This window comes from Dermatophagoides pteronyssinus, unplaced genomic scaffold, assembly GCF_027571235.1.
Source record: "Dermatophagoides pteronyssinus isolate colony J.1.1.1.1 unplaced genomic scaffold, Derpt_VIB-CSIC_2022.12 sq0004, whole genome shotgun sequence".
Classification (NCBI taxonomy): Eukaryota; Metazoa; Arthropoda; class Arachnida; order Sarcoptiformes; family Pyroglyphidae; genus Dermatophagoides; species Dermatophagoides pteronyssinus.
In genome coordinates this window covers 2,512,681-2,526,525 of record NW_027461528.1, presented here as the reverse complement: position 1 = coordinate 2,526,525, position 13,845 = coordinate 2,512,681, and the positions used below count along the sequence as shown (strand labels likewise).

The 13,845-nt window shown below is 28.8% G+C and overlaps 4 protein-coding genes across 5 annotated transcripts; 2 read left to right on the top strand and 2 right to left on the bottom strand.

Moving 5' to 3' along the window:
- The first annotated feature begins 32 nt into the window (after window positions 1-32).
- LOC113798171 (uncharacterized) lies at window positions 33-3,915 on the top strand. 2 transcript variants are annotated; one of them, XM_075819804.1, is made up of 3 exons: window positions 33-968; window positions 1,194-1,930; window positions 1,999-3,915. In XM_075819804.1, the coding sequence occupies exons 1-3, from the start codon at window positions 148-150 to the stop codon at window positions 2,505-2,507; spliced, it is 2,067 nt and encodes a 688-aa protein (XP_075675919.1). In that variant the 5' UTR covers window positions 33-147; the 3' UTR covers window positions 2,508-3,915. The 2 variants fall into 2 exon arrangements, with proteins under 2 accessions (XP_075675919.1, XP_027204463.1); XM_027348662.2 differs by having other exon boundaries at window positions 33-1,930.
- Window positions 2,550-3,825, bottom strand: LOC113798176 (transmembrane emp24 domain-containing protein B-like). Its single transcript, XM_027348667.2, has 3 exons — window positions 3,299-3,825; window positions 3,093-3,213; window positions 2,550-3,037 (listed from the first exon to the last, which is right to left on the bottom strand). Exons 1-3 carry the CDS (start codon window positions 3,530-3,532, stop codon window positions 2,658-2,660), a joined length of 735 nt encoding a protein of 244 aa, XP_027204468.1. The 5' UTR covers window positions 3,533-3,825; the 3' UTR covers window positions 2,550-2,657.
- Window positions 3,916-3,951: 36 nt separating the features above from the next.
- On the top strand, window positions 3,952-5,124 carry Sf3a2 (splicing factor 3a subunit 2). The gene is made up of 2 exons (XM_027348663.2): window positions 3,952-4,463; window positions 4,523-5,124. Exons 1-2 carry the CDS (start codon window positions 4,062-4,064, stop codon window positions 4,988-4,990), a joined length of 870 nt encoding a protein of 289 aa, XP_027204464.2. The 5' UTR covers window positions 3,952-4,061; the 3' UTR covers window positions 4,991-5,124.
- A 1,058-nt stretch (window positions 5,125-6,182) lies between these two features.
- On the bottom strand, window positions 6,183-12,306 carry LOC113798173 (uncharacterized). Its single transcript, XM_075819805.1, has 3 exons — window positions 12,288-12,306; window positions 10,385-10,815; window positions 6,183-8,598 (listed from the first exon to the last, which is right to left on the bottom strand). The coding sequence occupies exon 3, from the start codon at window positions 8,263-8,265 to the stop codon at window positions 7,309-7,311; it is 957 nt and encodes a 318-aa protein (XP_075675920.1). The 5' UTR covers window positions 8,266-8,598; window positions 10,385-10,815; window positions 12,288-12,306; the 3' UTR covers window positions 6,183-7,308.
- Between the last annotated feature and the right edge of the window lie 1,539 nt (window positions 12,307-13,845).

Below are 13,845 nucleotides of genomic sequence, written 5' to 3'. Positions count from 1 at the left end.
CGATAAGGATGGCCATCACTTGTCAAGCACATGCATGTTTACTCTATTCGATTTGTTGATTTGATCTGAGAATTTGATCGTTGTCATCGTATAATTTCTGGATATAAATATTTTTTTCCATATTTATTTATTAATCTTTAATTAATTATGTTCGGAAGTTCAAATCCAAGTTTCAATTTTGGGCAACAACCGACTGTCACAAGTGCGCCCACTGCATTTGGTGCAACACCATCGTTTGCTTCACCACAAACTTCAACAGCATTTGGTGGAAGCATTTTTGGTGGTGGTCAAGCTACAAATGTCACTGGTACTCCTCAACAATCATCATTATTTGGACAACCAACTTCAACACCTGTCGCAACTGCAACTGGTCAACCACAACAAACTGCCGGTATTGGTTTTAATTTTTCCAGTCCAACTAATACATTCGGCAGCGGCTTTAATCAGCCACAACAGCAACAAACGTCGACAAGTCAATCTTCATCGGGATTCTCATTTGGTTCAACTACACAACCTACCGCATTCAATTTTACCAGTCCAACACAACAACAATTACAACCAAGTGCCGCTGCTCAACCAACATTGTCATCGATACTTTCACCGCAGGCAAATCAACCCTCATTGTTTGGCGGTCAAACAACGGTCAACACATCAAGTTCCGCACCATCATCATTTCTATCAGGTGGATTATTTGGTTCAAAAACAACTACTGCGCCTGCTACAGGTGGTTTTTCAAATTTTGGAACATCTTTTGGATCGAATCTTGGCACTGCAGTTACAAGTCAACCTCAACAATCATCAATTTTTGGACAACCAACAAGCACAAGTTCTTTAAATTTTGGATCAACTTTTGGAGTTCCGGCAACTTCTGCAGTTTCAGGTATTCTAGGCTCTAATCAATCGACAACCTCGATTGGTGGTGGTGGAGGTATTTTCGGAACCGCTGCATCAAATGCTGTTTCTACCACCTCAGCCCCGTTATCATTTGGTGGTACGACATCATTTTCATTACCATCAAACGCCGCTACTACCACTGCAGCCCCATTATCATTTGGCGGTCCAACATCATTTTCGTTACCATCAACGATTGCATCAACTGCCGCTTCTACTACCGCGGCTCCATTATCATTTGGTGGTACGACATCATTTTCGCTACCATCAACAGCTGCATCCACATCTGCTGCTTCTACCACATCTGCTCCATTATCATTTGGCGGAACAGCATCATTTTCGTTGCCATCAACAATTGCATCAACTGCCGCTTCTACTACCGCTGCTCCATTATCATTTGGCGGAACAACATCATTTTCGCTGCCATCAACAGCTCCATCCACAACTTCAACTGCTTTACCAACATCTGGATTCAATTTTAGCACCGCAACAACATCAGCGAATTCGGCTCCTGCTGTTTCGAAACCGATTCAATTTCCAGCTTTTGGAGTACAGGCTAGCACACAATCAACAACAACAGCAACAACCACATCTACACCATCATTTGGATCTTCAACATTGATCGCGACAACTACAGCGGCAACAACAACTAATACAACATCTACAGCGTCTACTGGAGGAAGTGTTCCCAGTTTCAATTTCGGATCATTGCAAACATCGAATGCACCTGCTACCACTAATAATGCGACAGCAAAAACATTATTTGGTTCAGCGGCCACAACTACAGCTTCAACCACAACAACCGCTACGACTATTTCATTCGGTTTGAATACAAGTACAACTGCGGCAACCACATCCGCTCCATCCGCAACTAAACAAAGTACCGGATTTGTTATTACACCTTTATCAACCAGTACAACAACATGTTCAGCTACTGTACCGGCTACAACAACAACAATAACTTCAACGCCAATCACTACTGCCGCAGTATCATCGGCAAATGTTCCAACAGCCACTGCATCTATCGCACCAAATACACGTAAGTTATTAATAACAATATTACAAAACAATATTGTTTCTAATTTTTGATCTTAATAACATTTATAGAATTAACATTCGGTCAACTTGAAGATCAGATTAATATATGGATGAATGAATTAACACAATTTGAATCGGATTTTCATGATCAAAGTCAAACAATAAATTCATGGGATTCATTATTGATTTCGAATGGTCAAAAATTAATTGATATGGATAAAATGATTGAAAAATTAAATGTTTCTCATCGTGGATTAGATCATCAATTAGATTTCATTATTGCTCAACAAAAAGAATTGGAACAATTATTGGAACAAGTTGAAGATAATAAATTGGATCTAGGCGCCAATAATGTGAATGCTGAACGTGAACATACATATTCGTTGATTGAAACGGTACACAATGATCTAAATGCTATTGGTACCGATTTAAAAGATTTTATAAAAAAATTGAATGAAACAAAATCAACTAATCATGATTCAAATGATCCAATGATACAGATTCTTAAAATACTTAATTCACATATGGATGTTTTACAATGGATGGAAAATCAAATCAAAAACATTAAAGTTAATTAAAATGATTGTTTTGTTTGTTTTTCAACAAAAAAAAAAAAAACATTTTTCAATGATACTTTTTTATTGTAAAAAAAATAGAATTTAATAAACAATTCAAAAAAAATGAGAAAGAATTAATTGATTTAGAGAAAATAATAATAATAAAAAAAATCAAGCTCGAACTTTTCCTTTTGCACCAAATTCATTTGATTCGAATAATTTTCTTACAAAAATTACCTGAACAATTGAACAGGCAATAATAATAATACATTGTAATAATGACCAATTCTGTACATAACGATTATTTGATTCAGCTAGATAACCATCATATGAATGTTGTTGTTTGGAATGTTCCAGATATTTCATCATTTCATTAATATTCCATTGTACATTACGTAATAATGCTGTAGCATTATTTGATGTTACATCTGCTTCAGATAATTCTTGTACATATTTTTCCCATTCATCACGTTTTAATGATGCTAGATAAAGACTGACTAATTTTGATTGAAAACTTGATGGTTTATTATCAATACATAGACTGTAATAACCTATTGATAAAATTATAATTTTAAATAATATAAAATTTCGAATAATAATAATTACCAGATTGTGGAACAGTACTATCATCAATTTCGGCATGTTGTTTCCATTGATATGGCATAATTGTTTCACCTTTCGGTCCATTTACATAGAAACCAGCCATATTATCACCACCTCTCATCACCTGTTATTGTTTGTTTTTTTTTCAACGAAAACAAAAAAAAATATGATGAATCAATACAAGTGTAGACAAAAAAAAAATTAATTACCTGGAAAGCAATGTACAATGATGATCCTTGTTCAATATATTGATAGAAACAATCTTCTTTACCGGCATCGATGTGTATTTTGAATTCAAATGCAGTGCCAAGATTTTCTGCATTCAATTCGGAATTATAATTTTCAGCTTTGATTAATGATGAATGATTAATTACGATGATGATAATGATGATGGATAAAATATGGTGGAATAACTTGATGATCATACAATGATTTGGCAACATTATGTGTATTGAATCAGTGGACAATTTTGTCTATAAAGAATTTTTTTTGTTTAGATTCGATTCAAGATATAAAACACACTGATTTGGCAATAGAGATCAGTGAGAAAAAGACAAAATGGCGTACATTTTGTTTTTTTAACACAAATCGTTATTTGATAATGGAAAAAAATTGAATCAATTTTCTTGATTCTTTAGTTTGTCATTTAATTTTTTTTTTTGATTTGATATTCTTGATCACAATTAATTCCGAATTACATGGATGTTTTTTTTTCTATTTCATTCGTTGATGGAATTTTGGAAAATAATCGGATTAAATTGTTTTCATAATTTATTTTTTTTAAAATTTGGATTAAAAATGGGAAAAACCAAAAAAAAGAAGAAAAGATTATCGAAGACACGTCAACCGATCTCTAAAATCGGTAACAGTATTTGTGACCGGACAAAACATGTGTGATGTTTTGCCGATTTTGGCTCACGGTTTATTTTTTTTGGAAATTTGATTTGAATTTTCAACAAAAAATTTAGAAAAATGGATTTTCAACATCGACCAGGTGCTAAAACAGGAGGTGGTGGTGTTGCATCATGGGCCGAAACAAATCGTGATCGTCGTGAACGTCTTCGACAATTGGCTCTTGAAACAATCGATTTGGCTAAAGATCCATATTTTATGAAAAATCATCTTGGTTCATATGAATGCAAACTTTGTCTTACATTACATAACAATGAAGGTTCATATCTGGCCCATACACAGGGTAAAAAACATCAATCAAATCTGGCAAGACGTGCGGCTAAAGATGCAAAAGATGCACCTCAACCGATGTTTTCTAAATCTCGAATTGACATTCGAAAATTTGTCAAAATTGGTCGTCCAGGTTATCGTGTGACCAAACAATTTGATCCAGAAAATCAACAACAATCGCTTTTGTTTCAGGTAAAAAAAAGGAATTTAAATGATTAAATTTTTTTATTGAAATTTTCCATTCGATTTAGATTGATTATCCTGAAATTTCTGAAAATATAACACCAAGACATCGATTTATGTCGGCATATGAACAGAAAATCGAACCACCAGATCGTCATTGGCAATATTTATTATTTGCTGCTGAACCATATGAAACAATTGGTTTTAAAATACCATCAAGAGAAGTGGATAAAGCTGAAGGAAAATTTTGGACATTATGGAATCGTGAATCGAAACAATTTTTTCTACAATTTGCATTTAGAGTTGAATTAAAAGGTTCGGCCTTGATGCATCAACATAATTTATTACCATCATCATCATCATCAACAACATCAACATCGATAACAACAATGAAATCAACGATGGCAGGTAATCAATCTTCGACAAGTAACACTATAGAATCACCATCAACAACAACAATATCAGCATCATCATCATCATTAGCAGCAGGAGAAATTTTAAAGAATAATAATAATAATAATCAAAGCGGAGATTAATTTTAATTAGCAATGCATATTTTCAATTATGTAATCGGCTTTTTTTCAAACAATTTTTTTTTGTTTTTGAAAAATTGTTCAATTTCAATGTCAAAAATTGCTTTGTAAAATAAAAAAAGAATTCCGAAATTCCATTGAAATTTTCTACATTTGACTAAACAGTGTGATGTCATTGTATTTATATTTTAGAAAAAATAAAACAGAGATAATCACAATGGACAACAGAAAAAAAAACGGAATATATTAAAATTGCTTTCGCTTAAATCATATGTTGATTTATGAACATAATGATGATGATTGTTTTTCACAAAAACAATATTATTATGCCATTTCTATTTATAAATGAATGAATGGATGAATAATTTAAGAAATAACAACAACGAAAAAAAAACTATTTGATTTGAATTAATTAAAGGTAATTAGCAAAAAAAGAATCATTATCAACTCTTTAGTGTGAACTGTGATGTCTTTTCATCGTCATAATTATCATCCTTAAGCCAAAAAGAAAAAAAATAAAAATTCATCGCACAAATCGATTTATTATTGCCTGTCAATTTGGAAATACTGATCATCAATAATAATCATCATTATTATAGGTGACGCTTGTTTGTTTATCATTTTGTGTGTTTCCAATTAGCGACCAAAACGAACAAACGAACGATTAAAAATCAAAGTATAGAAAGAAAAATATGGATGCTCAAAATTCATTGATATTCATATATAGTGATTTCAAATGTCTGAAATTTTTTTTTAATTCATTTATCCAACTATCTATCTTATCATTGAAAACAACCAACCAAAATAAAATATTCAAATCTGTAACTGCAATTGGGAATTACCCATATCCATTGAATTGACAAGTGAAAAACATATTTATCAATCCAATGACAAATTCCGTCAATGATTTTAACATTATTTGTAGTTTTTTTCCCGGAAATTCAGCGAATATCGATAGTAAATAATCGATAGTGAGCATTCGATATCTATCTTGTTTCAAATCTTGCAAGATTAATCAATAGTTTTTCTTCATTCGAATTCAACAAAAATAGATTTTTTTTTTTATAAAAATAATGAAAATTTTATTCAATCATCAAGTAAAAAAACAAACAAATCGATTGTTGATGTTATTTTTTTCACACTTTTATATTACAAATTTGTTGTTATTGTTTTGGCGCCGGGGTATTTATATTTATATATTTTGTTGTTAATGATAATGATAGTGTAGAATGGTTGATTATAATGATCATCATCATAATCATCATTATAATTGAATGTTTGTATTGACCAACCCAAACATTTGATTTTCCAATTATCGTCACTTGTTGTTGTTGTTGTTGATGATGATGTTTTTGTTGTTGTTGTTATTAATGTTGTTGTTGTTGTTGTTGATCATTATAAAATGATGATGATTATATAATGATGATAAAATCTTTCTTCTTGTTGGAATTTTAATTTATATTTTTGTTTATGTTTCATGTGTTATTCAGCCATATCAATGTAAATTGGATTTTTTTCTTCTTATTTTCGTATCTTCCTTTGGATATTTGAACATTCAAAGAATTTGATAATTTTTGCTTCCTGTTTTTTTAAAATTTAATTTAATTTTAAAAAAATCAAAATTGATGGCTTGAAGCTAGATTTTGAATATTTTTTTGAAGGTCATCATCATCAGAAAAAAAGAAACCACAGAACAAAATCGGGTCAACGATAGGTTCAAATTTATCATTAATTGGGAAAAACCCGATAAAAAACGGAGTAAAGCAAACAAAATATGATGATTCTTATTTTTCGTATGAAAATTTCCCGCTTGAAGATCTTCAAGCATTATTTTAATCAATCGATTCCATTGATGATTGAATTAGTTTGTAACAAAATAAGAAAAAAAGAAAAAAGAAAATTGAGAATACAAAATACGAGAAGAATAAGAAAAAAAATTGATGAAATTGGTGATGATTTGAGCTCGATTACAGTTGAATTTAAAAAAAAATTATTCAACCAAACAAAAAAAAAATTGATTAATTTCAAAAAAAAAAAAAAAAGATGAATTGAATCAAAGATGATGATTGATGAATGTGACAAGATGTTTATGATGAATGTATGTGTGTGAATTTGTTGTAAATAATGTGTGTGTGTATACAATCAAAACATGTGTTTAAATAATAATAATTTAAATAAACAACCAAACATCAATGTTAATTAAATTAAATAATTAATTAATTAATTAATGATAAATAAGATAAGAAAATAAGAAGAACAGAAATAATAAAATCATTATCCAATATAATTAACATTAATGATGATTGATAATTGATTTCGTTTCATGTTGTTGGCTGTATAGAATTATTATTATTATTATTATTATTATTTGTCATAATTAATTTAGCTAATAATGTTGTACGATGTTTTAACAGCATTATTGTTGGTGTTGTTGTCATTTGTGCTGATGATGTAACTGGTTCAAAACGATGTTGTTGTTGTTGTTGTTGTTGTTGTTGATAATGATTAAAATGATGTGATGATGATCGATTATATCCATGACCATTTTGTTGTTGTTGTTGTAATGAATGATGATCATTTTTAATTAATGATGATGATGGCGATGATAATGTTGTTGTTGATTTTTGATTGATCGGTGCACACATACATTCAGTATGATTTTTCATTGTAATTACTTCGATACCTTTTTTATGTTGACCACGTGATGTTATTTCAATTGTCCAAAAATATAATTTTACTTCTTCAATTGTTTTCGGTATACAATGTTCAGTTTCTAAACGACAACAACCAGAATTTTCACCACAATAATGTAATATTGTACAATGTGGTATATATTTTTTTGTTGCACTTGGATTTATTTGTAATTCATTTTGTATATTAATAATTTTTGCATGTGGATATTGACATTTTGCATATTTTAATATACGATTATAATGTTCAGATGCCATTAATGATTCATTTGTATTTGGTTGATTTATAATTAAACGTTTATAATGATTATCATCATTATAATTATAAATTTGATCACAGTTAATTGTTGATGTTAATCTAAATGAATCATTTATTGATATTATTTGAAATAGATTACCAATAATAATAATCAACATTATTGTAATCGATAATATTGTTTGATTGATAATTGATGAAATACCAATTTCAGTAATCATTGTGATCATTGTTGTTGTTGTTGCTTTAATGGTTTTTTTTGATAAAATCATCATTGTCGACATCATCATCATCATCATCATCATTATTATCATTGATTTTGAATGTTTCATTTGCAACAAGAAGAAGAAAAAAAAATTGAAATCATCAAAAATATGGACGCTTCTTATTTTGTTGTTGTTTGTTTGTTTGGTTGTTAATTCAGGATTAATACCTGATTATTGATTATAGTGTCACAAACCACACACACAGAGAGAAAAACACCTTTCTTTGATTTGATATTGACAATGATTGATGATCAAGAAAATAATTGATTGATTTTATGTTTGGTTTTTTCTTCTTCTTCTTCGTTTTATATACGTGTTTATGTTGATGATGATGTTGGTGGTAATTTCATCATCATCATCATCATATCAAACAAAACATAATGATGATGTTAATATTCACTAAAAAACGTAAAATCAATCAATCAATCAATCGAAAATCGATGGATAGAAAATTGGAATTGTAAAAAAATCGATGATTTTATTTCTTCAATCAAAAATTCTTTACATTCATTGTTTTTTCAATGGGAAAAAAATACAATGAATCGATTGCAAAACACACAAAAAGACAAGAAAAAAACCACCGTCAATCAAAAAATAAAACACAAAGGATTTTCTTTCGAAAAAAAAGAATCGTTTTTTTTTTGGTTGAAAAATTTATCCAGAAATTTTTTTAATTTGAAAATTTCAAAAAAAAGATTTTTTTTCGCTGCAAAGTTACGATGATATAATTGAATGAATGAACAAAAAACTATGAACACTGAATTGTGAATCTCTCTCTCTTTCTCTCTCACCACCACATATCCATTTCAATATTTAAAAGATGTTTTTTTTCAATCAAAAAAAATCAAATAGAAAAAAAAGGGATAATCATTATCCGAATATCGTCGTCGTCGTCGTGGTGGTAGTGGTCAACAATCAAGATAAATGAATGGACTGAAGTTGTTTTTTTTCAAAAATTCTTTATGTTTTTTTTTCATAATTGTAAAATCTTTATGTATTTTTTTTCATCATGTGTAATTTTCAATTGGAATGACGACAAACAATTTTTTTAAGTACGATGATCATCGTGATTAGCATCGTAATAATAATAATAATAACCCAAACACCACAATGGGAAACCATTGAATACTGATGATGATGATGATGATGATGAGAATTGAATTGAATCTGTACAGTATTCAATCATAAATGTTTATGATTGAAAAAATCAAAACAACAACAACAACAACAAATCAAAACAAAACAAAACAAAACAAACGACAATCATGACAACAGGAGAAGAAAAATCAATAAAAAACCAATGATGATGATGATGATTTTGGAAATTTCTTTCTTTTCTTTTCTTTTCTTCTTCTTCTTATTTCCCAGAATTATCTTCTTCAGTTGAATTGAAATTTATCATGTTTCAAATATCACAAACACAAAAATTGTTTCAATTGTATAATTCACAAAAATTTAAATGAGGTTCACTGAATAGATTGACTGAATTTTTGGTTCTGGTTCGATTTCATTCAAATAAATGATTGATCGATCGATTGTTTGACGGTGGTGGTAAAGGTTTGAAAATTTCAATCAAAGAAAAGGAAGAGAAGATGTTTTTTTCTCTCTCTCATCAAAAGAATAATTTTTTCACAGCGAATATTGATGATAAAGATGATCGGATGATCTGAGTGGATTTGAAAAAACAAATTTCTCTTTTTTTTTTTGTTTTTGGTTTGTTGCGTGTTGAAAATGCAAATCCAAAGAGTCATGTCCTTTTTATCTGGTCAGATTTGTTTTTTTCTGATCGCTGATAAGAAATGCCGCTTGTAATAACCAAACTAACGAAATTAACGAAAAAAAACCGCTTGCAATTTCTCAATTCAAACCAATGATGGTCAAGATCATCATCGTTGAATGTCTATGATGATTGAAACACTGTCGAATGAAATGAAATGCAAACCTGATTTTTCCCCAAAAAAATCATTGAAATACGATCACAGAAAAAAAAAGAAAAAACGAAAAAAATTTTGATATTGGTAATCAGAATTTCAAGTCTTTCCAATGTATGTTTCCAATCATACCTGCTTACCGCACACACACACACACGCACACACTTAAAGATTTAAACCATTTCAGTATTTTTTTTCACCTTCTGGTTTAATCTTGTTTTTCTTTTCTTTTTTAAAAAAAACTTTAAAATTACCTTTAGGAAACGATGACGTTCTTTTTTGTTTCACTGATTTTATGTTGTTGTTGTTGTTGTTGTTGTACTGAATTTGATGATGATAATGATGATCATCATCATAGTCGAAAAAAAACAAAATTAAAAATTCAGAATTGAATTTTTTTGATGACGGTGTGTGTTTTGAGAATAATTAAATTAAAATGATGATGATGATGATGGTACAAAGATGAATGATTTTATGATGGTTTTCTTCTTTCCCCTTCCCCCCAATCGAACTTAAGATGAAAATTCACAGATTTTCTGAGTTTTGTCGTTGATGAAAGAAAACCGCATTTTTCTAGTTAATTAATTATTGTGATGGCGTGTGTGTGTGTTATATCGGGATGATATTGATCACCAACAACAATGATCGATCGATCGATCGAAAATTCACCCAATTTTCTTTGATCCTGGAATAATGAAAAATGAAAGTGAAAATTTATAATTTAAAAAAAAAAAGATAATTAGTCGATTTGGTTCGAGACAACAACAAAAAAAACATAAAAAACATTTTGTCAATTGCTTCAAGCTATTTTAAAAAATATTTTTTTTTCGAGTAAAAAATGTTTCTCAATGTTCAAGGTTAATGATGATGATGTTTTCTAAACGTTTTTTTTTCTTCTTTGGCTTCTCTGAACCTGCCGTATGGTCGTATCACATGAGATCATTTTATTATTTCAATTTTGGGTTGGTTTGGTTGGTTTTTTCTTGTTTCTCATAGATTATTCTAGAATCATAAAGATAAAATAAGAGCATTTGATTACCAGAGAGAAAGTAAAAAGACATTTAATTATAATTGATTTGTACGAAAGTAAGAAATGAATTTCTAATGCTTTTCATCTTCACCATGAAAGAAAACAAAACAAAACAATTACGAATGAAGATGATGATAATCAATGATGAGAATTTGAATTGAAAAATTCAATATTTTTTGATAAACAAAAATCTGATGACATAATGATTGTGAAGGAATGAATGAGAAAATCCAAACAAACAAGACAATTTCCTATGACAATAATGGTGGAAACAAGGAAAAGAAGAATTTTGTTTGTTGTTGTTGTTATCGTCATTCATAATCATCGATTCAATTCGTTTTGGATAAAGGTATTTTTTTTTATTATCAAAAAAATTAATTAACAACAACAACAACAACGTACAAACAACCAAATTGAAAGGATTCTTCGTATCAGTAAACAAACATGTAACGGGATAATTTGATTATCGGTTATTTATCGGTTTGGATTCAATCATCGTAATAATTAACTCCTTAAATTATGGGTTTTGGTTTGGAGGTTTGGTTTTTTTATAAAATTTTAAATCAACAAAAATTTATTTATTTATTTAATTTTCTAAAATTAACCATTTTACACCCCCCTTCACACACACATAAACATAATTTCTATTTATAGCATGATAATGAAACCTTGAAACCTAAATAAACAACAACAACAAATTCGTTCAATTCTTTTTTAAAAAAAATTAGGAGAAAAAAATATCAACAAAACAAAATTCGTGTAAAGATGTAATTAAAAACAAAACAACAAATTGATTGAACAAATTTAGAATCGATCATTGAGATTTACATTTGTTTGTTTTGTTTTGTTTTGACAGTCAAACAAACAAAACAAACTATAAATAGAGAATTCAAATGAATCGATTGGGTAAATAATTGTCATTTCTTATACATTTCTCATTATCATCAGTTTATTTTCAATCAAATAAAATGAAAATCATTGACCCGATTTGATTGATATGTTCCAAACACCCACTGGAAATATTGAAACCAAATGCACTGAAAAACAACAACAACAACATTTTTTTACAAAACAACAAAATAATTATCAATTGATTTGATAAACAACAACGAGTGAAAAAAACAGACATTTTGAAAATTTTTAAAACAATTTTTAAATTCTGTCCATCACACAAGCTAATGATGATCAACAACAACAACAACAACAACAGTGAAAACTTTTTGCAACTTTTAAAGGGAAAAAACAATTCCAGTTTTTTTCCTTAAAAATTCTTTCGAATCATCGTTTTTTTTCCGCAAAAAAATCAATCATTAACAAATTGATTTTTCTAATGATGATAATGTTCATTGTTAATTGATATCAATGACATTGATCATGAAATTTTTCATTCATTCATTCATTCGTTTTTCAAGGAATTAACTGACAAACAGCAACAACAACAACAAAAGAAGAATTACAAACGAAAAAAAAATGTCAAAGAAAAAATTCATTAACAAAAATTATTATTACAATATCCGGCATCAATCAATCAATCAATCAATCAAATCGATTAATTTAACAATTGAAAATATGATGATCATATTTTTATGCCTGTCAGATAATAATAATTATTAATTTTCTTTGAAATTACTTTGATTATCATTATTATTAATAATCAACGAATCAGTGAATGTGAAAGATCAAATTGAAATCTATTACTGAATTCTTTTCATTTGAAAGAATCTTTTGCACATTCACTTTCCTTCATGATCATCATCATTAAGTCTAATTAACGTTTTATTGCTAATTAACTGGAATGAATGAATGGTTTTAGTCGAAATAATTTCCATTACAAATTAAAAATTAATCTTATTTTATTAACTAGGAATTTTTTTTCTTTTTGGTTTTCATTTTCACTGAAAAAATTAAAAAAACACTTTCAGATGAATGACCTTTTTATACCTGGATTTTTTTTTCACTTTTTCACATTTTCACTGTCTTCTTCTTTTGGTAAATATCTTGAATCATAAATTTTATACCACCATAATGGAATTTATCTTTCTTTCTTTCTCAGTAACTTATCGTTATGAAAAAAAATCTATGCTGATAATGAAAATGATGATTGAGAATGAGAAGAAAAAAAAGATTTTATCTTTTTTTTTGTTGTTGTCCTTTTTCAATGCATAAAGCACTGGTAAAGAAACTGAACAAATCCACTAATATCAGCTAAAAGATATGTGTGTAAAAGTGTAACGAACTCTTTCCTTTTACTGTGGCTTGATTATTTTGAAAAAAAGGAAAAAACAAAACAAAACGAGGCACTCCGAAAAAACCTAGAAATCATTTGAAATGATGATGATGATGGATATTGATGTCATGATGAAAAAAAAAATTCAAAAATACCAAAAAAATCTAAATTTGGTTTTTTGTTTCGTTTTTTGTTTCACATTCATTCGTTCAATCATCATTTCTGGTCATGTCATGTTTGATATTTTTTTTTCTTACTTTCGATAATGAAAACCCGTTCGAAACATTTTTGTTTTTGGAAAATTCAAATAAAGAAGAGAAAAGTTATTGAATGTCAATGTTTTTTTTTCAATGTTTTGATGGATGGATAACGGAGGATGGTGGTCATTTCATCTGACATCTGACATCTAAATATGACTTATCAGGATTTAATTAATTATAAGATTAAAAATAGAATTA